At 36.6% G+C, this 25,101-nt stretch overlaps 3 protein-coding genes and 1 pseudogene across 4 annotated transcripts; 2 read left to right on the top strand and 2 right to left on the bottom strand.

Moving 5' to 3' along the window:
- Nucleotides 1–4,649: 4,649 nt before the first annotated feature.
- LOC146916466 (dehydration-responsive element-binding protein 1E pseudogene) lies at nucleotides 4,650–6,227 on the bottom strand (annotated as a pseudogene). Its single transcript, XR_015015077.1, has one exon. The product of XR_015015077.1 is annotated as a dehydration-responsive element-binding protein 1E pseudogene (transcript).
- Nucleotides 6,228–8,489: 2,262 nt separating this feature from the next.
- LOC146916465 (dehydration-responsive element-binding protein 1A-like) lies at nucleotides 8,490–14,208 on the bottom strand. Its single transcript, XM_085718560.1, has 2 exons — nucleotides 13,275–14,208; nucleotides 8,490–12,560 (listed from the first exon to the last, which is right to left on the bottom strand). The coding sequence occupies exons 1-2, from the start codon at nucleotides 13,836–13,838 to the stop codon at nucleotides 12,534–12,536; spliced, it is 591 nt and encodes a 196-aa protein (XP_085574686.1). The 5' UTR covers nucleotides 13,839–14,208; the 3' UTR covers nucleotides 8,490–12,533.
- A 2,500-nt stretch (nucleotides 14,209–16,708) lies between these two features.
- On the top strand, nucleotides 16,709–17,131 carry LOC146916464 (uncharacterized). The gene has a single exon (XM_085721649.1). The coding sequence runs from the start codon at nucleotides 16,709–16,711 to the stop codon at nucleotides 17,129–17,131; it is 423 nt and encodes a 140-aa protein (XP_085577775.1).
- A 2,725-nt stretch (nucleotides 17,132–19,856) lies between these two features.
- Nucleotides 19,857–20,819, top strand: LOC146916463 (uncharacterized). Its single transcript, XM_085721648.1, has one exon. It carries the CDS (start codon nucleotides 19,857–19,859, stop codon nucleotides 20,817–20,819), a length of 963 nt encoding a protein of 320 aa, XP_085577774.1.
- Nucleotides 20,820–25,101: the final 4,282 nt, after the last annotated feature.

Genomic DNA, 25,101 nt, shown 5'->3' with positions numbered 1-25,101 from the left:
TACAACCTTAACTAAAAATCCTCCAAGTCCGACAAATGGACAATATCAACAAGATAAAATAAAAACCAACAAGGCATAAAAAGACTCTACGACCTAATCAGAGCCTAAAAACTACGACTTCAGACGATAACGGAGAAAGCTCCCGCTATCAAGCACTCACCACAAAGCAACTACTCATGCACAACGTCTACCCATCCATACAGACAGATAAGCGGTCGAAACCACTACATCAATCATAATCAGCATATGAAAACGTAGCATTCAAGGATTCATACATGTCACATATACATAACCACCCCTCCTAGGATACTAGCAACACATGATTATTATCCCCCATTCTTTACATCTCAAACTATCGCATTACTAACATAGCATAGCAAGCATATTTAACCTCTAACCAAGTCATCGACAAGAGCTCATCATTTATCAACATCAATCAATGAAAATATTACTCACCTCATTACTCATCTAGCATCCTTATCTCAACGAGTACAATTCATCATTTCAAAGTTATAAGCAAGCAATCATCATTATCAAAGAATCATCACATCATATATACATATATACATATACAATTCTCATCTCATCATTATTATCAAAATAATCATTATCAAATAGGTTCACCAAGTGTATAAGCACAACAAGTAAGACATGCTATTAGAGCATAGTTCATTCATTTACAACCATTAACAGAATCCACCAATGTACATATGCACCAATCCACACAATCACACATTCACCAAATTCCACCAATGCACAATTCACCAAGTCACATATTCAATTATGACACGACTCATCAACAAATCAAATGCATGCGATGTTCTAGACTCTTCTAGATGCATGCGGTACCAAATCACCTCAAGGTCGTCACCTTCGATGCAACAAAAACATTGTAATCACCTCAATTGGATATAAAATCCGCCACCATCAGTCATGAATGCATGAACATATGACTCGATACAATGCATATGTTCACACAAACAATTCACCACATCATCACCATCATTTTGCATACATGCATTCACCAACAATATCACCATTAAAATTAGCATGTATGAATACACCACCAACAACCAACATTTAACATGTTCAACAAACAACATAACATAAACATGTTCACCACCATTCATTCATCAAATGATCATTACCAACATTTAGTATATATGCAATCGACAACAATTCACCACCACTTAACATATATACAATCATCAACAACATTCACCATTCAAACAACATATAGTTGTCACATATATACATCATCAATCATCTCCACATAATTATATCAACTATCCATAAAGGACTCATAAGGCAATCAGATCTCAAAATCATTCTCAATCAAGTTCGTCTCCCAAAATCACAACTTTAGAAATAATTGGGCAATTGAACTAAAACCAAGTAAACAAGTTCCAATGCCTCAACTAAGTATACCTCTAGGCCACATGTGAGTGCATTAGAGGATACCTTGGGGTTTTATCGGCCAAATATGACGAATTCATGAAAATCACAAAGTTCGTCTCTCTTTATCACTTTTCAAGAAAATTTCCATTTTCAAAGCAAAACAAGTTCAAACTTAATGAAACCAATCACAACCATTTTTAGAAATCATATAAACATTATACAACCTTAATCCTACTTCAATTTCCATGAGAAAAATGAGTTTTTCGAAAAAATCAACGTTTGGACCATTTTTCCAAAGTTAAGTGAAAATTCACAAAATCAAGTCTAATTCGATTCAAACCATGTCCCAGTAGGATTAAGTGCATAAACAAAGGTTTAACAAGTTAAAAGAAACATTTTAGAAGACTCGGATTGGTCCCCAAATGCGCGAAACGAAAAATCAAAAGTGGCTGAAAAAGGTGCATCTCGCTTAAGCGAGGGCCTGCTCGCTTAAGCGACCAAGCTCCAGTAAGTTTTGGACTTGATCGCTTGGAGCTCGCTTAAGCGAACTTCGTCCAAAAAGTTCTAGGCTGGCTCGCTTAGAGCTCGCTCCCAGCTCGCTCAAGCAAGCCTTCATATTTTCTATCAAAAAGTTTCGGGTTCCAACCCCTTTTCATCCAAAAATCCCAATTTTGATCATACCAAACCCCAAAACTTAATCCCAAAGATGTTTATAGGTCATATATACTCCAAAACACTTAAACATGTATACAACTTACAATCACAACATCAATTCATCAAAATTCACCAATTCACCAAAACTCTCACAACTTTCAACAACAAGAACAAAACCTCATCATAATCCACCAATTCATGATACCCAATGTATCTATTCATCAACAACACATTCAACAACAACAACAACAACATTTGAACATGAACTCATCATCAATCTAACAACCACAACAATATTCATCATCAATTTGACATATAAACACATTATGTTCATATCTACCCATTTTCACATGCAAATTCAACAACAACAACACAATTATCATTCAATTCATGCATATAATCATTTCATCATAATTAAGCACGAATTTCTACAACAAAATCTCAATTAACAACTTAAGCAAATAATTAGGAATAAACTACAACTATTGATTATGCTTGAATTCTAACCCCCTTACCTTAATTCTTCACAATCACCAATTAAGGCTTCACTTTAATTAGCTCCCAAAGCTTGAATCTCTAGCCTCCTCTAGCCCTCTCTAGATCTTCCTCTTCAAACCCTTACCTTCTCTCTATCTCTATCTCCTCTCAATTGTGAAAATGTTGGTAAAACCCTATTTTCTCTACAAACTAGAGTTTATATAGATTCCACCTAATTGGGATAAACTCACAATGCCTTAATGGGCCTAACCCATTTCTATTCTAACCCAAAATGTTACTACTCACTTAACGGTAAAATGTAATACTAACGGTCACCTACCGGTAATAAAATAAATTACTACAACTCCCTAGCACTTAGTAAAATAACAACTCTCACTAAGCACTAAAAATAATCCTCAACGAAATTACTAAATTACCCCTACTCACAAAATGACCAAAATACCCATGAGTCCAAAATGACTAAAATACCCTTCTAACACCGAATTCTACAAATCCCAACCAAAATACACACAGAGGCAAATAATCACATTCGAGCACATACAAATGCACATAAAAGCAATTAAATAAATAATAAAATAAATCTAGCGAAAAATCGGGCTGTTACATTCCACACCACTTGATACTTCAATTAAGTTGCATAATGACTTAGGAAAGCCTTATGAAGATATTTCATCGTATAGAAGACTAATTGGAAAGCTTCTGTATCTAAATACCACACGCCCTGATATTACATTTGCAACAATTAGGTCAGTTCCTTCACTCACCTACTGTGACACACTATCATGCAGCTTGTAGAGTCATAAGGAACCTCAAAAACAATCCAGGTCAAGGTATCTTCTTTGATAGGCAATCAGAATTACAAGTACTTGGATATTCTGATGCTGATTGGGCAGGATGTCTAGATACAAGGCGCTCGGTATCTGGTTATTGTTTCTTTCTAGGAAAGTCATTGATTTCATGGAGAGCAAAGAAGTAACAAACAGTTTCCAGATCCTCTTCTGAAGCAAAATATAGGGCTCTCTCTTCTGCCACATGTGAGCTGCAATGGTTGCTCTATTTACTTGCAGATTTGAAGGTTAATTGCAGTAAGCTTCCGGTTATCTATTATGACAACCAGAGTGCTCTTCATATAGCATCTAATCTGGTTTTCCATGAGAGGACAAAACACCTAGAAATAGATTGTCACCTTGTGTGTGAAAAGGTTCAAAAGGGAATTTTAAAACTCTTACCTATCTCATCTTCAGAACAGCTAGCTGATTTCCAGACAAAGGCACTTACACCTCCAAAGTTTTACAGTTTTATTTCCAAGCTTGGCATGCTCAACATATACCATGCTTCAGCTTGTGGGAGGATGTTGAACAAACAAATCTCAGCCATAAATAAAGAATTGGATCAAACGGATAATATCGACAGAAGAACTCTTACTGATAGCAAAGAGAGTCAATCTGTTCAGAATATATTAACCGCTGGAAGATTTTGTTACTATTGTTTTTATTTTCACATTATTAGGGAGATATGCTAGGGATTTGATAGGAATAGCAGTTAGTATTTGCACGCTCCATCTTTCTCTACAAGTCAGAATTGTATTTCCACTTTTCAATTAAATGAGAAAAATTCCATTCACATATTTTTGTTCTTCTTTATATGAATTTTACCTTTCTTAACACTAACATTAAACCTGACATGAATTTCGTGACAGTTCAACCAAACCAATCACGTGCAATCAAAAAAAGTTTTAGATGAAGAACATGTTGCTTTTCTTTTGTTTTGGATTCATAACATCCTATATTTTGTTTGAAGTATATTATTACCGGGAAAGCTTTACTCCCACTAGCCAAACTTCCTCATCAAGGAGCATCAGTCAGTCTTAGTAAACTTCTTTTGGCTCAACTCTATCAGTGTCTCATTGATTTATATGATGTTCTTTCAAAGAACTTAGATTGGAGGAAAAGGCTATAAGTTACTCTCAAATTTTAAAGGATATTTAGTAGGTAACCAATTATTTTTTTAAAAGATAGTTTAATAATAACAGTATTAAATAAAGTGAAATTAGTTGACATTTGTTTTTACTTTTAGACTATTAAATCAAAGAGTTATTATTGCTTTTATATTAAAAAATGGATGGAGTACACCCTACTGTCTAAAGATGGAAATACTTTTATGCCAAGTTGGAGAAGATATATATGGGATGACTACTTTAAGGCCAAGTGCTTGTGGTAATTAGAAATATTTGATTTAGTCTTCTTTTATGGGTTCATGGTTTAGTCATTTTTTAATGTAAAGCTAATATTTGGCATACTATAGTCGTCATTAGATTCAGAGCTGCTAGCTAGAAACATGCCCTTCTAAATCAAACACTGAAGAAATTATAGAGGATAATAATCACTGGTTTATCCTTGTGGTAATTTCAGAATGACTAAAGTTTCATTCATTCTTCTTTTGTACCTTCCCTTGCTAGGAAGAAAACAAAGAAACCAGAAATAGAAAAAAGAAGGGTTCGCAGTCACGGCAACGATCACAATCCTTGATATTACGGTGAAATGCGGCCAAGGAACTCCAATTGCAGTAAGAACCCAACTCATGGTAATAGACCTTTTTTTAAAGTCCTACAAAAGAGAATATTTTCTATATCAAAAGCTGAAATTTCAAAATTATATTCTTTTTTCATATATAATAAAAGGGATGAGATGCACTTTATGATTGGTTAGTGATTTAATAATTCTCATAAAAGCTATAAAAATAAATTCCCATTTCAACCTATATATATGCAGAATTTATGCTACCAATTAAAAAGGTTGTAGTATAGACATTTCCTATTCTACAATCCAAAAATAAAATTAAACTAAACAAAAAAAATTTAGAAGTTCCAGAGTGATAGCTCATCATCTTGAAAATCTTGTGCATGAATATCTTCATAATGATCATCATACCCAAAGCTATGCGTAGGGGACATTAGGGCCATATTCCTCCACAACTCAGACATATTTAACATTTCATGCTCATCTTCCCCACAAAAGATATTCAGCTCCTTTGTGGCGACGACAGCTACAACAGTCTCAATATCGGTAATCATTATAGTATTCTCTGGTCTAAAAGCTTCGGCGGCTTTTGTAGCTGCCTTTTGAATATCTTTTATCGAGGAAGTTGCTGGAATAGGAAGCCGCCACACTGAGTCTGCGAAATTGAGACAGGCGTAGCGTCCCCTCAATGCCATTGCAGCAACATCATGGGCTCGGGCTGCCATATCGGCTGTTGGAAAAGTTCCTAGCCATATCCTAGTCTTCGTGTTGGGCTCCCTCATTTCACACACCCATTTGTCTAAGTTCCTCTTCCTAACACCTCTATACACCGGGTGGCGAGTTTCCTTGAATATCTTCCTCCCTCCTCTCTTCTTCGGGTTACTAGCCGCTAATCGTATCTCCGAATCCGGTAATGAGTTATAGTAGGAAGAAGATGCTTTTGAGGAAATGGAGTGTGAATAGGAAGAGTTGTTAGTAGTAAACATATGTATGTGTAGAGAGTAGAAAATTGTTTTAAGAGGAAAAGTGGGAATTGGAGAGAGTTTGTTTTAGGAGAATGAAGAGTAAGTTGGATTATATACATATATAGGGAAGCATACTTGGGTTTGAAGGAAAGAATAAGGTAACAGGCAGAGTGTTTGTGAGTGTGAGTGTGAGTGTGAGTTTTGTGTGAGTGAGAGCTATTTGCCAAGTTGGTGGATCTTTGTGATTGGTTATCAATTATTTTGGAAGAGAAAGGGAAACCGTTGAGAAAAGACCAAAGAGAGTAGGGACAGAAGGAAAGTGTGCTTGTGTGTAGTGAATGTGACAACAAAAGAGGAACACTTGGCTAATAACTAGCCACGTTATCCAAATATAATTTTTTAAGTTGGCAAAATATCTAGCTAACCATTACTAGTTTACTATATAAGGTTATTCAAGGATTAGTGGGAATGTACTACTATTTTTAGCTCTTCCTTCCTTTTATAGTTATTGTATATATAATTATGATAAAGTATTCATAGGAATATACTATTTTTGTTTATTATATGTATAATATGGATAAAAAGTTGGAGTGTATATTAGATGTAAAATTGCTGACGGATTTAGCAAATATACTAATCTGCAATCAAGTAATTAATAATATTTATATAAGTTTGTCTTTATATTAATTGTGAAACTTATACCAACAATATCAATTGTGACTAGGAGGTGTAAATTGGAGGGTGCACATGGCATAAGCTAGGTTTGATGAAAGAAATAAACAAATGAAACGGCGATAAGATCATGTCGAATTCCCTTCTCTACATTACTTGGTAACTAAATGCTAAGAATACAAGTGTTTGGATAGGTTGGTTTACGACATTTGATAAAACTATTGGAGGTTTAAGGAACGCCAAAATATTGTCACAAAGCACTAATGTTTTAGGTGATGAGTCTAAAACTATTGGAGGTTTAAGGAATGCCAAATTATTGTCACAAAGCATTAATAAAATATGTCTAAACATATTTAAGATTGAACAATTATACTAGTTAAACTAGCAACGTATGGATTAGGGGTCATTTGAATTAGCTTATTTCATGGATATTCGTAAATGCACAAATAAAATTAGAAACAAATATATAAATAAAACCAGAGCAATCAACAGTTTCTAAAGAATCATTAAAAGCTACATAACCAAGCAATTACAGAGAAGTTCGTCACATGACCTGGTTTAGGAAATCTAACTACTCATAATCAAAAGAGACATGGTAACAAGAATAAGAAGTAACACATGTTTATCAAGAAACTTATATAGCAAACGTGATAAAATAATTTGATATGGAAAAATCTAGTTGATCATGTACTACAATGTTTGTGATGTCACTCGTGTGAGTGAAGATAGCATCCTTAAGAAAATGATGAACAACTTGAATTTGTCCAAACACGTATTTTGGAACAAATTCAAGCACACAGTTTGTATTGTAGAGAGAAACAATATCATATGATCATTTGAAAATGTTAGCACTGCATAAAGGAAGTAGAAAATGCTATTTTATTAAATATGATGGTTTTACATAAACCAGAAACTTGTGTTTTCTTACGGAGGCTTTTGTAACAACTCAATTTGAAGATAATATCTTAAGCACTGATTATTTGGAGAAATACAATAAATGAGATAGACCAAATCTTTCTACAATGTCATCATAAAGTAAATTTTGAGTAACTTGTCCAGAAGATTCGTTGACCTTCTTCGTCTCATACATAATTGTCTTTATTAGGGAGAAAGATAAATTTGTTTTGCGCTCTTTTTCCCTTAACCTTCATTTTATCCCGTTGGATTTTTCTGGTATAGTTTTTAACGAGGTAAAATATCACACAAAAGGATTATGCACTCTTTTTCCTTCACTAGAATTTTGTCCACTTTGTTTTGTTAATAAAAATTGAATTAGATATATCTTCGATGGACATCCAAAGGATACAAAAGGGATTTTTATGAATATTATTGTGCAGGGCCAGTCCAATAGATTATGAGGCCTAAAGCAAAAAAATTAATATGGCCTTTAAAAAAATATATTTTTTTTAACAAAATATGTTATATAAAATCAATTTTGTGGAGGTTAAAATTTGAATTCATGATCAAGAGTATTGAGGCCTTTCTTATTGAAAAAAAGAGTATTGAGGCCTTTTTGGTAATCAGTGTGAAGATATATAATAAAATATATATTTATTGTAATTATATTGTAATTATGTTAGGAGTAATTAGTCTTTATGTGTAATTATTCTTTGTGTTTCTTTGTCTCCAATCCTATAATATAAATAGGACAATTTCTTTGTACTTGAAACACACAATGAATATACAAACATTTTCTTATATCTTCCTGAGTTTCTACATGGTATCAAGAGCTTAGGTTTTTCTTTACCTATTCTCTTTTATTATTATTTTTCCTGAGTATTCCTTTTTATTTTTTTTCCACCGCCGCTACCCATTGGTGATTCACCATACCCCCTTTGTTTGGCTTTTTCCTCCTGCATCAATTCAATTTTTAAGCTTGCTTTGGTGATATCTCTTCTTTTCCACCATCGGTATTTTATCGATTGTTCCATACGGTGCTGTTTTGGCTAATCTTATTCCTTTATAATGAATAAATATTGTCGTCATTGTCGTAATTTTGGACATTCTTTCTCCAATTGCCCTACTGTCGAATGTTATAATTGCTTGAAAAAGGGTCATATTTCTTCAAATTGTTGTTGATGCTGCAAAAGAGCCGGACATTTGATGCAGAATTGTCCCACTCGTCCTCCATGATCTAATCAGCATATGAATCAACCTCATCACAACTCTCCTGGGTCTAAATTTACAACTGCTGCTGCCAATGGATCTATTGAATCTTCTCAGTTTGCCTTCTCTATCACAAACATTGAGTCTCTTCTTAGACAACTTATTCCTTATGGTAATACTCCTGACGCTCTTTCCACCACACCGGGTAATTCTAAATGGTATTTTGACTCTGACTTTTGTAACCATATGACATCTGCGTCTCACTTATTTTCTTCCCTATCTAAAAATGACATTAACCGTTGTATCCACACTGCTGATGGATCTCTTATGCATGTAAGCCATACACGTTCTGTCTCTCAATCTAATTTAAGTGTACCTAACACATATCTTATTCCTAAACTAAATTTAAACCTTATCTTTGTTAGCCAATTATGTGACCTTTGTTATGAAATTATATTTTCTTCCTCTGAATGTCGTGGGCAGGGTCCTCAGATAGGACAACTCATAGGGACTGGGCGTAAGATGGGAAGGCTATATGAGCTCATTGAACTGCATATTCCTCTCGAGTCCAACATTTGTGCCGCTTCCACACATTCTTCCATTCAACTTTGAAATTGTTGTCTTGCCCATAGTTCTATCGGTGAATTGCGTCCTCTTGTGTCTCAAGGTTATTTAGGATCTGTCACTAATGAGTCTCTTGATTGTACTGCTTGTCAAACTGCTAAACAATCAGCCTTATCTTTCAATAAAAGTACTTCCATTTCAGCTTCACCATTCGATCTAGTGCATTCTGATATTTGGGGTCCTGCTCCCACACCTACTATGGGAAGTTCTCGATATTTTGTTATATTTATTGATGATTATTCTCGATTTACATGGATATATATGATGAAAAATAGAGATGAGCTTCCTCAAATTTACATCAATTTTGCCAAAATGATTCAAACACAATTTTCTAAAGTCATTAAAGTTTTTCGGCGAGATAATGCCATGGCATATCGTGATTCAAAACTCTTGTCTTTTCTTAGTGAGCAGGGTACCTTGTCTGAATTTTCATGTCCCTACACATCTCAACAAAATGGTCGTGCTGAGAGAAAGCATCGTCACATTCTTGACTCAGTCTGTGCCATGCTTATCTCAGCCTCTTGTCCGGAACGCGCTTGGGGTGAAGCTGCTCTTACTGCTGTCCATATAATAAATTGTCTCCCTTCCTCTGTACTTGGTAATGTCTCTCCTTTTGAGCATCTTTATCTCACTACACCAGATTATAAATCGATCAAGGTGTTTGGTTGTGCTTTTTTTGTCCTCCTTCAACCCCATGAGTATACTAAACTTGAGCCTCGTGCTCGTCTGTGTTATTTTCTTGGTTATGGCACCGAACACAAAGGTTATCGTTGTTGGGATCCAATATCCCAACGCATTCGCATCTCTCGCTATGTTGTCTTTTGGGAACATATAATGTTCTCTTTATCAAAGCTTAAGTCAATCCTGTCTACTTCCACCCCTCTCTTTACTAACTCTGACGTCGACATTTTTCCTAGTGACACACATGCAAGTTCTAAGACTTATGTAGGTTCTTCTAGTGAGGTTCCAACTACTTCCGATGTTCAACCCACTTCCGATGATGTTGTTCCAACTATTGATCATGCACCACCCACCATTGAGCTTCCTGAACGAGTAAGAAATCCACCTCCTTACCTTCGTGATTACCATTGTTATTCCATTATGCTTCACTATCATGAACCACAATCCTATAAGGAAGCCTCAGCAGATCCTCATTGGCAGCAAGCTATGCATGAAGAATTACATGCATTAGAGAAAACTAACACTTGGGACCTTGTTGATCCTCCTTCTAATAAGACTCTTGTAGGATGCAAGTGGGTTTATAAAATAAAGACTATCTCTGATGGATCTATTGAGCGTTACAAAGCTCGTCTTGTGGCAAAAGGTTTCACTCAAGAGTATGGTATTGATTATGAAGAACATTTGCCCTTGTTGCACACATCACCTCTGTTCGAACACTTCTTACCATTGCCGCCACTTGCAAATGGAAACTCACTAAAATGGATGTTAAAAATGCATTTCTCAATGGTGATTTATAAGAAGAGGTTTACATGCGTCCTCCTCCAGGATATACTTGTCAGGAAAATAAAGTATGTCGCCTTCGTAAGGCTCTTTATGGTCTCAAACAAGCACCTAGAGCTTAGTTTGCTAAATTTCACAAGACTATCACCCAATTGAATTTCTCTTCTAGTTGTCATGATTCTGCTCTCTTTACTCGAAAAACTAATAATGGTACTGTTGTCTTGCTTCTTTATGTCGATGACATGATTATCACTGGAGATGACTCTGTTGGAATTGAAGAGCTCAAGAAATTCTTGTGTCAACATTTTGAGATGAAGGATCTTGGACCATTAAGTTACTTTCTAGGTATCTTTGTGTAATGGCTTGTTTCTCTCGCAGGCTAAGTATGCTTCTGATCTTGTCTCTTGAGCAGGTCTTAGTGATAGTAAAATCGAACACACTCCTCTTGAACCAAACGTTCGATTTACTCCTCAAGATGGTACTTTACTTGATGATGCTACTCTTTATCGGCAGCTTGTAGGTAGTCTGATATACCTCACTATTACTCGGCCAAATATTTCATATGTTGTTCATCTTGTTAGCCAATTCATGGCTTCTCCACGTACCACACATTACGCTGCTGTCATTCGGATTATTCGGTATATCAAGGGTACTTTATTTTGTGGTCTTCATTACATAGCTACATCTCCGTTGATTCTTAGAGCCTACTTTGATGCCGATTGGGCCGGTGATCCTAGTGATCGTCGTTCCACCACTGGTTTTTGTATTTTTCTTGGACATTCTCTTATATCTTGGCGTAGCAAGAAACAAACTTTTGCAGCTCGCTCTAGCACTGAAGCTGAATATCGTGCTCTTGCTGATACTACTTCTGAGATATTGTGGCTTCGTTGGCTTCTTGCTAATTTAGAGACATCACAATCTTCACCAACTGATCTATATTATGACAATCAAAGTGCGATTCAAATTGCCCACAATGACGTTTTCCACGAGCAAACCAAACATATTGAAATTGATTGTCACTTCATTCGTCAGCATCTTCTCCGTGGTGAACTTCATCTTATCTCCATTGGCACTCTTGATCAACCGGCTGATTTGTTCACAAAACCTCATTCTCCAAGACGTTTCCGCACTTTAGTTTCCAAACTCAAGTTGGTTGAAGCACCTCCCACTTGAGTTTGAGGGGGATGTTAAGATATATTATAATTCTCTATTTATTGTAATTATATTGTAATTATGTTAGGAGTAATTAGTCTTTATGTGTAATTATTCTGTGTTTCTTTGTCTCCAATCCTATAATATAAATAGGAAAATTTCTTTGCACTTGAAACACACAATGAATATACAAACATTTTCTTATATCTTCCTGAGTTCCTACAATCAGAAATGTTATGCAAACTTTATTTTGATTATGCAGACAAAGAGAAAGGGTATTGAGAACACTATAAAGTCTGCAATCTATGAAGATAAGGTTCCATCAAATATTCAAGATATGAAAATGAATTTGTAAAAAATAAAATAAAATATGAATAAGAAGTTAGAGTCCAATTCCGAAGAAGCTGTATATATTAATTATGAAGAAACACATGAGGAAATAGTTGAGAAAACTTAATCACTACAATTGCGGTCAAAGTCCAAGTCATTGTAACTGATTTTTTTTTAATACCTGCAAAAGAGAAGAGAAAAAAATAAGAAGTCAGACACTGATTTTAATTATATCCCTCAATATATTGCAATTAGCTAATTAAGCCAAACGCCAACAGTTGAAATTGCAATCAAATGCCTTCTTTTTTTGTTGATGAATACCAAAGGTCAATATTAATACATAGACAGATATTTTGACATTCCAAAGTTTTATTATTCTTTTATATATAAATAAAAGTGATAAGATGCACTTTATGCCCAATTAGTAATTATATTCACAATAGCTTAGCTCAGTTGGTAGAGACAATGCACAATATATGTAAGATCCGGAGTTAAACTTCGATCACCACAAAAAAAAAAAGTTATTACATTCACAGATAAGCTACAAATTAAAAATCCTTTTGAAATTCCAACTTGTTGTATATCAATATATTGCAGCTGTGTAATTTAAACACACAATTTTTGACACCACATCTCAACACCCTAAATCAACGAGTGTGGACTTCTTCGGTGTCAAAGAGAGAACAAACACTTGAAGATAGAGAAAAAAACAATTTAAAACTCAAAATCCGTATAAATATACGGTACTTGTGTCCTAAACTGTGTAAACAAAACATTTCTCTACGTAAAATCCATACCACTAACAAAAATTGTAGTATAGACATTTTCCATTCTACAATCTAAAAAAACAAAAAGTAAGCCAAACACTTCAACTTTAGAAGTTCCGTTGCGATACCTCTTCATCTTGAAATTGTACATCAAAATCTTCATACTCGTGCACCAAACTATGTGTAGGGGACATTAGTGCCATATTCCTCCACAACTCTGGCATATTCAACACTTTCTCTTCTTCTTCGACTTCCACACAAAACATATTCAGCACTTCTTCCTCTTCTTCGACTGCAACGACAACGGCCACAACCGTGTCAATGTCAGTAGTCGTTAAAGTCTTGTCTGGTCTGAAAGCCTCAGCGGCTTCTGCAGCTGCCCTTTGAATGTCTTTTGTTTCAGCAGAGGCAGGAGTAGGAAGCCTCCACACCGAGTCTGCAAAATTGAGACAGGCGTAGCGGCCCCTTAATGCCATCGCTGCAACGTCGTGTGCTCGGGCAGCCATCTCAGCCGTTGGAAAAGTCCCTAGCCAAATCCTAGTCTTCTTGTTTGGTTCCCTCATTTCACACACCCATTTATCTAAGTTCCTCTTCCTCACACCTCTATACACCGGGTGGCGAGTCTCCTTAAACTTCTTTCTCCCTGCTGGTTTCTTCGGGCAACTTGCCGCTAATTGCCCCTCCCTAAACATATGTATATATTAGAGAAAGTAGGAAAAAGGTTTTGAGAGAGAAAGTGGGAACTGAAGATAAAGAGTTGGAGAGTTGGTGTTACGAGAGTGAAGAATATGTTGTTATATATATACGGAAGCATAGTTGGGTTTTTTTGAAGAAAACATTAAGGTTCAGAGTGTAAGTGTGTGTGTTTCGTGTGAGTTGGATATTTTAGAATTGTAACTGTGTAAGAAGCCAGGTGGTTGGTTATAGCTATTGTTGGTTTTGTGATTGGTCATTGGCTATAATGAATTATGTTGAAAGAGAAAGGCAAACTGACGAGAGAGGAGAGTTGAGTAGAAACAGAGAGAAAAATTGTGCTTATGTGGAGTACATGTGACATCGATCAAAGAGACTTGGCTCAAAACAACCAATGTAATCAAAATATCCTGCTCTTTTTTTTTTTTTTTTTTTTTTTTAAGGCATGTTATGAAAATATCTATTGTGGTACGATATAATTGTCACTAAAGCATTCATAATAGTATATACTTCTTACGGTTCTATTTAAAATAAATATATAAATTAATAAAAGTTGATATATTTAGTTCAAATTTTGAATAAAATAAAATATTTTTTTGTTAATTGTTCATGTATGTAAACATAAATTATAATAAATGAGCTCTTTAGTGGACTACCAACAAGGAGCTCAAGTATACTTTAAAATGACTAAGGTGGAAATACATTGTTTAAGCTAGAATGAATGGATCTCTTTTTACCCTCTAAGTGTCATCTTTTATATTTATCACTTTCTTGACCTAATGACTCTCTCTTTGAATGTCCAGGTCCATTAGTGGAGTTGGCTACTCCTTCTCTATGAATCTCATATGTACATGACACGTGGAGCTGGAGCACATGCATCTTACGTCACTTGTCCGTGCAGGATGTGTGACATGTCGTGCATAACTTCTTATGAGGACCACAACTTTTACTTGGACAATAACGTGAAATAACGTGAGGAAGGGCTGAGGCTCTAGTTGACCGGGATAGTTAAGCTGAGCTAAGCATATATATATATATATATATATAACTTAAATAGTAGTGTTGTGCCAACCATGAACTAAATGTTTAAGCTTATCTAAGTATGATGAAGGGTGGAAATGAACTAGGAATGTTGAAGGGTGGAGATGAGCCAGGCATGCTGAGGTCAAGCTAAGCTAGGCATGCTGAAGGACGAGTTGAGCAAGACATGTTGATGGGTATAACTGAGCTAGGCATGTTGAAGGGTATAACTGAGCTACGTATGTTGAAGGTTGAGCTAACCTAGGCATGCTGAAGGAGGGAGCTGAGCCATACATGCTAAACGTCGAGTTGAGCTAGGCATGTGTTGAAGGTGAGAAAAACACAAGAAGGGGGGTTGAATTGTGTTTTGAAAAATTCTTCGTTTCTCCTAAACTGAACACACAGGTCAGAAGCAAAGTGAAACAACTTCTGAAGTGATAATCAGAATCTAAACGCAGAAGATAAAAACAAAGAGAGAGAAGAAGAAAGACACAAAGCAGTTATACTGGTTCCTTCCACAATCCGGAAGTAGTCCACTCCCCCTTGCACTTCCAAGGAGATTTCACTAGAATGTAATATCTGATTACAATTGCTCAAGCACACATCAAGAGACTTCCTTTGCTCAAGCACACTTTGCAAGAGTCTTCCTATGCTCAAGAAGACAATCAAGAGACTTCTATGCTCAAGCACAACTACAAGAGACTTATAAACAAACAAGATTACAAAGAAAAATGTTTGAAGTTGAACACTTGATATACGATCAGAGGTGCTCTGTTGGATATTTGTATGTTGACTTCACTTTTGCCTAAAACAAATATTCACTTCAGATGTGGAACACAATGTTCCAACATCCAGACCTGGTCGGTACGTTCTGTGCTTTGCCTATGTTTACGCACGCGCTTGCTTGATTGAAGGAATCCACGCCAGCTTGAGTTGGTCTGAACCGTGTGCAATTATGAGGAGATCGAAACATATGTGATTTCTTAATGAATTGTTAAAATGACTTAGGAAAGTATTTTTAAGGTGATAACAATGTGACTTTTAATGAGCCTACTTTCTAGGAGTTTCCTTATCCGGCCATGTTGATTGAGCAATAAGTCACAGGTTTGATCTGAAGCTTGATTGAAGGGATGACACGCTTTGCTTCAGTATATAAAGGAGGCTGCAAGACCTGAAGAATTAGTCAAGACATTGCTTTACAAAATGGAGTTTTGTTTAGGTTTTGAGTCTTATATCTTGTGAGCCTTTCGTGTATCATCTTGATGCATGTTTAGGACTGTACTTTGAGTTGTAATACTGTGCACTACTCCGAAGCTTTTAAGCAAGGAGCTAGGTAGATTATGAACTTCATCTAAGCTTTTAAGCAAGGTTGCGTGTTGTTATTTTTGAGGGTAACCTCATTTGATTTGAGTCTGTAATTTGGGAATCACAGGGGGTTGTGATCAGTTGTAAGGGAGTGAGATGGGATCTCAAATCTAGGAGTTCCTAGGTTGAAGTCTAGTTGGGGTAGGTCCTAGGTCATAAGTACAAACGTGGTTTGCCGAGAGCTTTTGAATACGGACTGCACTAGTGAATTTCCTTCCTGGCCTGGTAGCCCCCGGAGTAGGTGACGTTGCACCGAACTGGGTTAACAATTTCTCTGTGCCTCTTTTCTTTCCTGTCTATTACTTTGTTTTTATGTTTGTTAGCTTAATGTTCTAAACATCATATACAACATCTGTTTAATGTGTGTTGTATTGGAACATCGTTTAGAACATCTTAAGTCTAACGTGCCAGAATTTCAATTGGTATCAGAGTAGGCACCCTGCCTGTTATTGGGTGAGATCCAGAGGAAATCTATTCAGGAAATATGGAGAAAGAAGGAGGCTTTGTTAACAGACCACCATTGTTGGATGGCTCTAATTATGATTGTTGGAAATCACGTATGAGTGCTTTTCTAAAATCCATCGATAGCAAGACTTGGAAGTCTGTTCTGAAAGGTTGGGAGCATCCTGTTAATCTTGATAAAGATGGGAACAAAACTGATGTTCTGAAACCTGAAGAAGAATGGACCACAGCAGAAGATGGGTTGTCTCTTGCAAACTCCAAAGCCTTGAATGCACTTTTCAATGGGGTGGATAAGAACATGTTTAGGCTAATCAAGAAATGTACAGTGGCCAAGGAAGCATGGGATATTCTTAAAACTGCACATGAAGGCACATCCAAAGTGAAGAGCTTTAGAATCCAACTTCTGACCACCAAGTTTGAAAGCTTGAAGATGAAAGAAGAATAGACCATACAAGACTACTATATGAATGTGCTTGACATTGCTAATACATTTGACTCTCTTGGAGAAAAATTATCAGATGAAAAACTGGTAAGAAAAATTATCAGGTCTCTACCTAAAAGATTTGACATGAAAGTCATTGCTATAGAAGAAGCTCAAGATATTTCCGAAATAAAGATAGAAGAACTCATTGGATCTCTACAGATTTTTGAAATTATCATCAATAATAGGGTTGAAAAGGAAGATAATAATGTTTTCTCTACGAATACTAAAGAAACTCAAGGGAATCTTGAGAATGATGAGAACTTGGCTGAATCTGTAGTGCTCCTTGGAAAATTGTTCAACAAAATTATGAGTTTGACTAACTGGAAGTCCAGAACAGATGGGCAGAACATTAGATCCAACATCAAAGAAAAACAGAAAGTGAATTCAACATCAAAGAAGACCAATGTCATGATTGTGGAGGTTTTGGACATATAACAACAGAATGTGCTAACTTCTACAAGAAAAGTGCCAATGTTGTCTGGTCTGAGAAAGATGTTTCTAAAAGAATAAGTGAAGGTATGCTCTCTAGACAAGTAACTGCTCTAACAGGAAAAATCTATTCTGATGATGAGACTTGTGATGAAGAGTTGGAGTATGATGATCTAGCTACTGCATATAAGGATCTGCATGCTAGAAGTACAGAAATCTGTAAGATGCTAGGAGAACAAAAGAAGATATATAAGCAACTCCTTTCAGAAAAAAATGATCTTCTGACAAAGGTATATGAACTCAATGTTAAGGTAACATGTTTAAACTCACAAATTGAAGAGTTCAAAAACCAAGTTGAAAATGGGTCTACAATTCTGAATAATGTTGTAGATGGTGAAGGTAAGAGACAAGCAAAAGGTATAGATTTTGATTATTAGTTTCTGAATCGAAAACAACGCAATAAAAAAATTGCATATGCTGTGGAAGATCATGGAATGATAAGAAGAGAAGAACCTAACAAGCATAATAAGGCTACATACACTACAGGAAATGATGGGCTTCTGGTAGCAAGATAATGTTGGAACCTTCTCAACAACATCTGTATGAGAAAAGGAGAACTCGTCCTTGGATTTGTCATCATTGTAAGAGAAAAGGACACATTAGACCCTTCTGCTACAAACTATATGGTTATCCAAGTAAATTCAATCATAAATGGATGCCTAAGAGTGTCAATGTTGGCTTGGTAGGTCACATCTCTAAAAAGTCAACATATAAAGAAGTTTGGTACTTTGACAGTGGTTGTTCCAAACATATGACTGTGAATGACAGCTATTTTGAATACATAAGACCTTGTGAGAAAGGGTATGTTACCTTTGAAGATGATGGTTGGGGAGAAATATGAGGTAAAGGTAAGTTGATCAGTAATGAGCTACCCAAACTTGATAATGTATTATTTGTTGAAGGACTCTTCTCAAATTTAATCAGTGTGAGTCAGCTGTGTGACCAAGGTCTGGAAGTGAGATTCAACAAACTTGGATGCAGGGTAACAAATGAGGAAGGACTAGTTCTAATGAAAGGAAGAAGGACTAAGAATGACTGCTACAAATGGATCCCAGAAGAACAGGCTGGCATGTTGGATAGGATGCTGAAGCATCAGAAAGGTCAAAAGGCATCACACACTCAAGAAGTGACTAGAGGTTCTCAGAGAGGCTCACCTCTAGAAATTAATAAAATTCATAAGAATCTTAGTGAAAATCCTGGAGAAGAAACCTGCTGCATCCCTACAGAAGAAATGGTAAGTGATAAATATGCAGAATTGATGGACTTCAAAAAGTTTGAAAAAATAAAGGACAGATTGGACATTTCTTTAAGGAAGAGGTTATCGCAGTTAACTAGGGGCAAGCGTGCAAAAGAAGGTGGTGTTTCAGGTTACTTATTAGTGCACGCATATTTAGGCAGTTTTTCCCCAATTAACTTCCCTCTCTCCACCAACTGCAATCATATCACACAAATCACTCCTAACCCTTGTCATTCTCTTCTTTCTCTCAAACCTCTCAAAACCGTTCACACTCTTTCTTCTCCAACCGATCTTCATATTTCTTTTCCTCACTCCATTCGATATCATCACTTTCACTTCACCATGAAATTCAAAAAGGACACTTTTGTTTCTTCCTAAAAGAAGGACGTCCCTCAACGTGAAACCGACTCTTCTGCTCCAAAGATGGTCAAACCGCTCAGCACTGTTCCTCCTCCAAAAACCATGAAGAAAATTGCCGAGAAGTCTTCATCAAAGAAGAATAAGACTACAAAGAAGGGTGAATCAAAAGTTGCTCTAACCATGACGGATCTCCATAATAAGGAGAATCCTTTTATAGCCACCAAGGAAGGTACCTCTACGAAGAATGCTGCTGTTGGTGAAGAAGGCACCAAGTTATCCTCTGATGTTGCAACACCTACTGAAGAAAAAGGTAACCCTGATTCTGTCCGTAACTCTGTTGAAAGTGGTTCTGGTAAAAAGTTAGGATTAGATGTGTTGAATGATGTTATAGAAAGTACTGAAAACTTGGGTGTTAGTAATCCTGATAATGAAACTGTTGGTGATGATTCTGTTGAGAATGTTCCGAAAGAAAGCCTAGGACAGGAGAATGTTGAACCGGATGTTAGCACATCTCTGGGTCAACCTGCTAAGTAGTCTGGTGAAGAGGAGGATGTGAGTGATGAAAGGGTACCTAGTGTTCAGTCTGATTCAGAAAAGGAGATGGATCCAGAAAAGATTGTGGAGAAATCTCAAATGGAAGAAGGTAGGGACTCTGGTGATGATACTAAAAAGAATGACGAAGAAGCAGATGAAAGTGAAAAAGATGTCGTGGATGTTGACAAACTCAATCTAGAGGATGTTCCTCAGGAACAGAACGTTGGTGATAGCATGGCCAAGAGATTAAAAAGTAACAAAGGAAAGGATGTTCCGTCTGCTAGCAAAACCTCTAAGAAGCCTGATACCACTGTGATTGAAACCCCCCAAAGTAGGACAAAGTCTGCTAGCGTTGGTCCCAAGAAAGGTTGGAGTAAAGTGATGGTGAAAACTGCTGCTGGTAGTTCGAGAAAAAGAAAGGTTGTCTCTTCTAGTGAGTCTGAATATGATGCTGAGATGGATGTGTCAAACTTCATCCCTTCTAAAACCAAGAAAGCTGATGGAAAGAAAGATCTACAGATTGTAGAAGACGTGCCTTTTGACAAAGTATCTTTTCATCTTCCAAGCTTTGCTCAGAGGTGGAAATTTATTTACCATAGGAGGCTTGCTTTAGAAAGAGAGTTGAGTGAAGAAGCCTTGAAGTTTGAAGAGGTAATGAGTTTAATCAAAGAGCCTGGTCTGGAGAAAACAGTGTGCAAGCTAGGAGAGTTCTATGAAAAGCTGGTTAGAGAATTTCTGGTAAATATTCCCAAGGACTGTGATAATCCTCTCAGGAGAGATTATCAAAAGGTATACGTTAGAGGAGAATGTGTCAACTTCTCCCCCAACATCATCAACAATTTTTTAGGAATTGAAGGAGGGGCTGCTGAGGTAGAGGCTACTGACAACCAGATCTGCAAAGAAATCACGGCCAATAAGGTGAAAGTTTGGCCAAAGAAAGGAAAGATTTCCTCTGGAAAGCTGAGTATGAAGTATGCAGTTCTTAACAGAATTGGTGCTGCTAATTGGGTTCCCACTACTCACTCTTAAGATATTGCAACAGGTTTGGCTAGGTTTATTTTTGCTGTAGGAACTAAGACTAAGATGGACATTGGGAGGTATGTGTTTGATCAGACCATGAGGCATGCTAAGACTGATGCTGTAAAATTGCCTATTGCATTTCCCACCTTGCTGTGTATGATTATTCTGAGCCAACACCCTGCTATCAACTCTGCTGCTGATCTGGCTATGAAGAGGGAATCTCCTCTAACTTTCCACCAGAAACTGTTTAGAGATCATCATGCTCCAGATCTTGTTGGAACATCTGCTTCTGCTCCTAATACAGGTATTATGACAAAGGAAGAGATCATTGCAGCCTTGAAGGACACATGTGTCATGCTGGATGAGAGGAAGGCTATGTTTGAACTGATGATCCATACCCTAGAAGGAAAGGACGCTGGTACAGAAGATAATGAGGCTGAGAGTAAAAAGGAAGATGGTGATGAGGATGAATCTGAGAAAGAGGATGAAGAAGCAGAAAATGAAGATGAGGAAGATGATAATAAGGATGAAGAAGAAGCTTCTGGGAGCAGCTCTGAGGCAGAAGAATAATTTTTTTGTCTGTTTCTTTTGTTATGATTGGACTTTTTTTTGTTTTGTGAGCTATGCCCTGGATGATTTGAGTACTTTTGTGCTATGGTCTGTAACAGCACATTTTTTTTCCTGCACTTTATGTTTCTTGGTACTCTTGTGTTGAACATCTTTGCAATTTGAAGATTGTTTTTCATCTAAGTATATGGTATTCTTAATTTGCATATTTTATGGCTAAAAAGGGGGAGTAGATATCTATGCCATGATTGCCATGTTTGTTATCAGTTTGTTATCAGATATTATGATCTTATGAAGAACTCCTGAATTGTGGTCATATGATAGTAGGATGATTAGTGTTCAGATAATGTGCCTGTTGATGTTGAGACATTCTGATGGATGTGTTAGAGTCTTCCCTATTAAGACAGATCTGTTTATGCATGCATGTTTTCATATTGATCTAGTTTGAGAAAGATTTTGTTTGGTATGCATGAATTCAGGGGGAGTAAAAGATATCTGTTTGTGCTCCTTGAGGGGGAGTAAACTTATGTGTCCCTGAATGTTCCTGTGGATGTTGGGACATCCTGCTGGTTTGAGCTACTAAATATTGTTTGTCTATAATTCTCTAAGTAGCGTGTTGTGACAGTTGAGTGTCTGTTTTGGATGTACAGGAATTTATTTTTCCTTCTACGTCCTCTGCTGCAAGACTCTGATTTTCACTCTGATACCTTCTAGTTTCTCTTGTCTGCTTTTTCCATGTGTTAATTGTTGTGTAAAAATATTGGAAGCAGAATCTGAGACCTGTAATATATTTCTTCCATGTCCTAAAGATTATGTGTGATGACGGAAGATTTGTATTTTGGTATCTTTTGGAAATCTGAGAATGTGAACCTTTCTTCAAGGTAAGGTTGCATGTGCTATCTCTCTGTTTTAACAGGTGTGGGCTTAATTTGTTTTAGCCAAAAATTTGCCAAAGGGGGAGATTGTTGGATATTTGTATGTTGGCTTCACTTTTGCCTAAAACAAATATTCACTTCAGATGTGGAACACAATGTTCCAACATCCAGACCTGGTCTGTACGTTTTGTGCTTTGCCTATGTTTACGCATGCGCTTGCTTGATTGAAGGAATCCACGCCAGCTTGAGTTAGTCTGAACCGTGTGCAATTATGAGGAGATCAGAACATATGTGATTTCTTAAGGAATTGTTAAAATGACTTAGGAAAGTATTTTTAAGGCGATAATAATGTGACTTTTAATGAGCCTACTTTCTAGGAGTTTCCTTATCTGGCCATGTTGATTGAGCAATAAGTCACAGGTTTGATCTGAAGCTTGATTGAAGGGATGACACACTTTGCTTTAGTATATAAAGGAGGCTGCAAGACCTGAAGAATTATTCAAGACATTTCTTTACAAAATAAAGTTTTGTTTAGGTTTTGAGTCTTATATCTTGTGAGCCTTTCGTGTATCATCTTGATGCATGTTTAGGACTGTACTTTGAGTTGTAATACTGTGCACTACTCCGAAGCTTTTAAGTAAGGAGATAGGTAGATTGTGAACTGCATCTAAGCTTTTAAGCAAGGTTGCATGTTGTTATTTTTGAGGGTAACCTCATTTGATTTGAGTTTGTAATTTGGGAATCACACGGGTTTGTGATCAGTTGTAAGGGAGTGAGATGGGATCTCAGATCTAGGAGTTCCTAGGTTGAAGTCTAGTTGGGGTAGGTCCTAGGTCATAAGTGCAAATGTGGTTTGCTGAGAGCTTTTGAATACGGACTGCACTAGTGGATTTCCTTCTTGGCTTGGTAGCCCCCAGAGTAGGTGACGTTGCACCGAACTGGGTTAACAATTTCTATGTGCCTCTTTTCTTTCCTGTCTATTACTTTGTTTTTATGTTTGTTAGCTTAATTTTCTGAACATCATATACAACATCTGTTTACTGTGTTTTGTATTGGAACATCGTTTAGAACATCTTAAGTCTAACGTGCCAGAATTTCATGCTCACAATACAAATCAGATACGGACTCTAAGACTTAAGAATTTTTAAGATAAGAACTTGAGAAACAGAAATTCTAAGTGACTTTGAAAGCAGAACAATTTCAGCAGAGGTTTGGCGCTTGTAAATTGTAGTAGAGTCGTATGACAATCTCTAAGTCTTCACTCCTTTATATAGAGGTGTGAAAGAGACGTTGTGAAATTGCCAGCACATCAAAAGAGTCATTGATTGAAGCTTGATCTTTCACCAATGATCTTTTGCCTGATTTGGTTGTTGTCCTATGAAGAACCAATTTGAAATCCATTCCCATTGTGAAGGAACATCTTTGTAGGCGTAGCTGTATTCTAGAGCTGTTTTCTTGTCTTGTAGCGTGGACACAAAACAGAGTAGTGGAGAAGGTGGTTGTACAGTTCGTACATAGTACAATGTCAACGTTTTTGAAGATAAGCTTCCAAAGCCTTCAAATCTTCACCAAAATGATCGTTGCAAAGTTCCACTAGTCTTCTGCAGTGTTTTCGAATCCAATAGACAGCTTTTGAAGTGTTGATCCTTGAATCTTCAGCTTGTGGTGATGATCAACTTCTGATGAGCTTCAGCTTCTGATGAGCTTCAGCTTCTGATGAAGTCGCTTCTGAACTACCCGCTTCTGATGAACTTCTGCTTCTGATGACTTTCAGCATCTGATGACGTCGTCATTCTTCAGGAGCACTTTGTCTTCAGGAGCACTTTTAGTCTTCAGGAGCACTTCTCTTCAGACGCTTTAAAGCTTCCTTTTCTTGATTCCTTAGCTCTCTTTTTGTTCTTCAGAACCTTTATATGATGTAAATTTTTTAACTATGGTCATGTACACTCGAACAAATATTAGCTAGTCCAATTTACAATTTTTAATACCTTGTTATCATCAAAACTCTTTAAGGTTCATTGTTAAACACATTTTGTTCCAACATGTGTTAATACCAAAAATAAAATATTTGGTCTAAATCATGATTAAGATTTCGACAAGCCATATGAGTTATTTCGACATGCTGCAAAGGGATTTCCACCAAGAGCATTGATAAGTGCCAGAAAGTAGTAATTTAAATGAATATTTAAGGCACTTTTGTCACTTGTTTTGCAAATTATTTAGGGAAAAGCCGAGAGATAAGTGATTATTCCCCTTTTACGCTTTATCTATCTTACTTTACCCATTTATGCAGGAATTTAACTCAAGACACAAAGCAAGAAGAAAAACAAAGAAGAAGTACAAAAGTCTACTCTCAATGGCGAGTAAAAGGAGATCAAAGGTGAGTCAGAGGCGAGCAATTCCAGTAAGTCCCAGAAAGTACTCGCCCCCAACTCGCAATGGCTTTTGGATGGCGAGCAATTCCAGTAAGTCCTCGCCACCAACTTGTAATGGCGTTAGGAAGGCGAGTAAGGAGGTCAAGAGTTCGCAATGGTGAACGATATTACTCGCGAGGCGAGTTAGGGTGGCCTAAACTCCCCCAGAGCTGACGTGGCACAAACCCACTGGTGAAGAAACCTCAACTCGCCATGGCGAATGAAGTTACTCGTGAGGCGAGTTGATGCAGAACTGAATTCCTATAATAGCCCACTTGATCACTTCATTTAGAATATCTTATAATCTCATAGAATACTTTGAAATAGTTTTAGATATATATATATATATATATATATATATATATATATATAGGGCTTGTTCTTCATAGAGTGAGAAAAGGTGGATTCTTCCTCATTTGTTGAGAAATCACAAGT

Source organism: Medicago sativa, chromosome 6, assembly GCF_051527215.1.
Source record: "Medicago sativa cultivar Bolivia chromosome 6, Bolivia_mono, whole genome shotgun sequence".
NCBI classification, from domain to species: Eukaryota; Viridiplantae; Streptophyta; class Magnoliopsida; order Fabales; family Fabaceae; genus Medicago; species Medicago sativa.
Note: the sequence above shows the minus strand (reverse complement) of the source record. Positions and strands in the feature narration are given on the sequence as shown.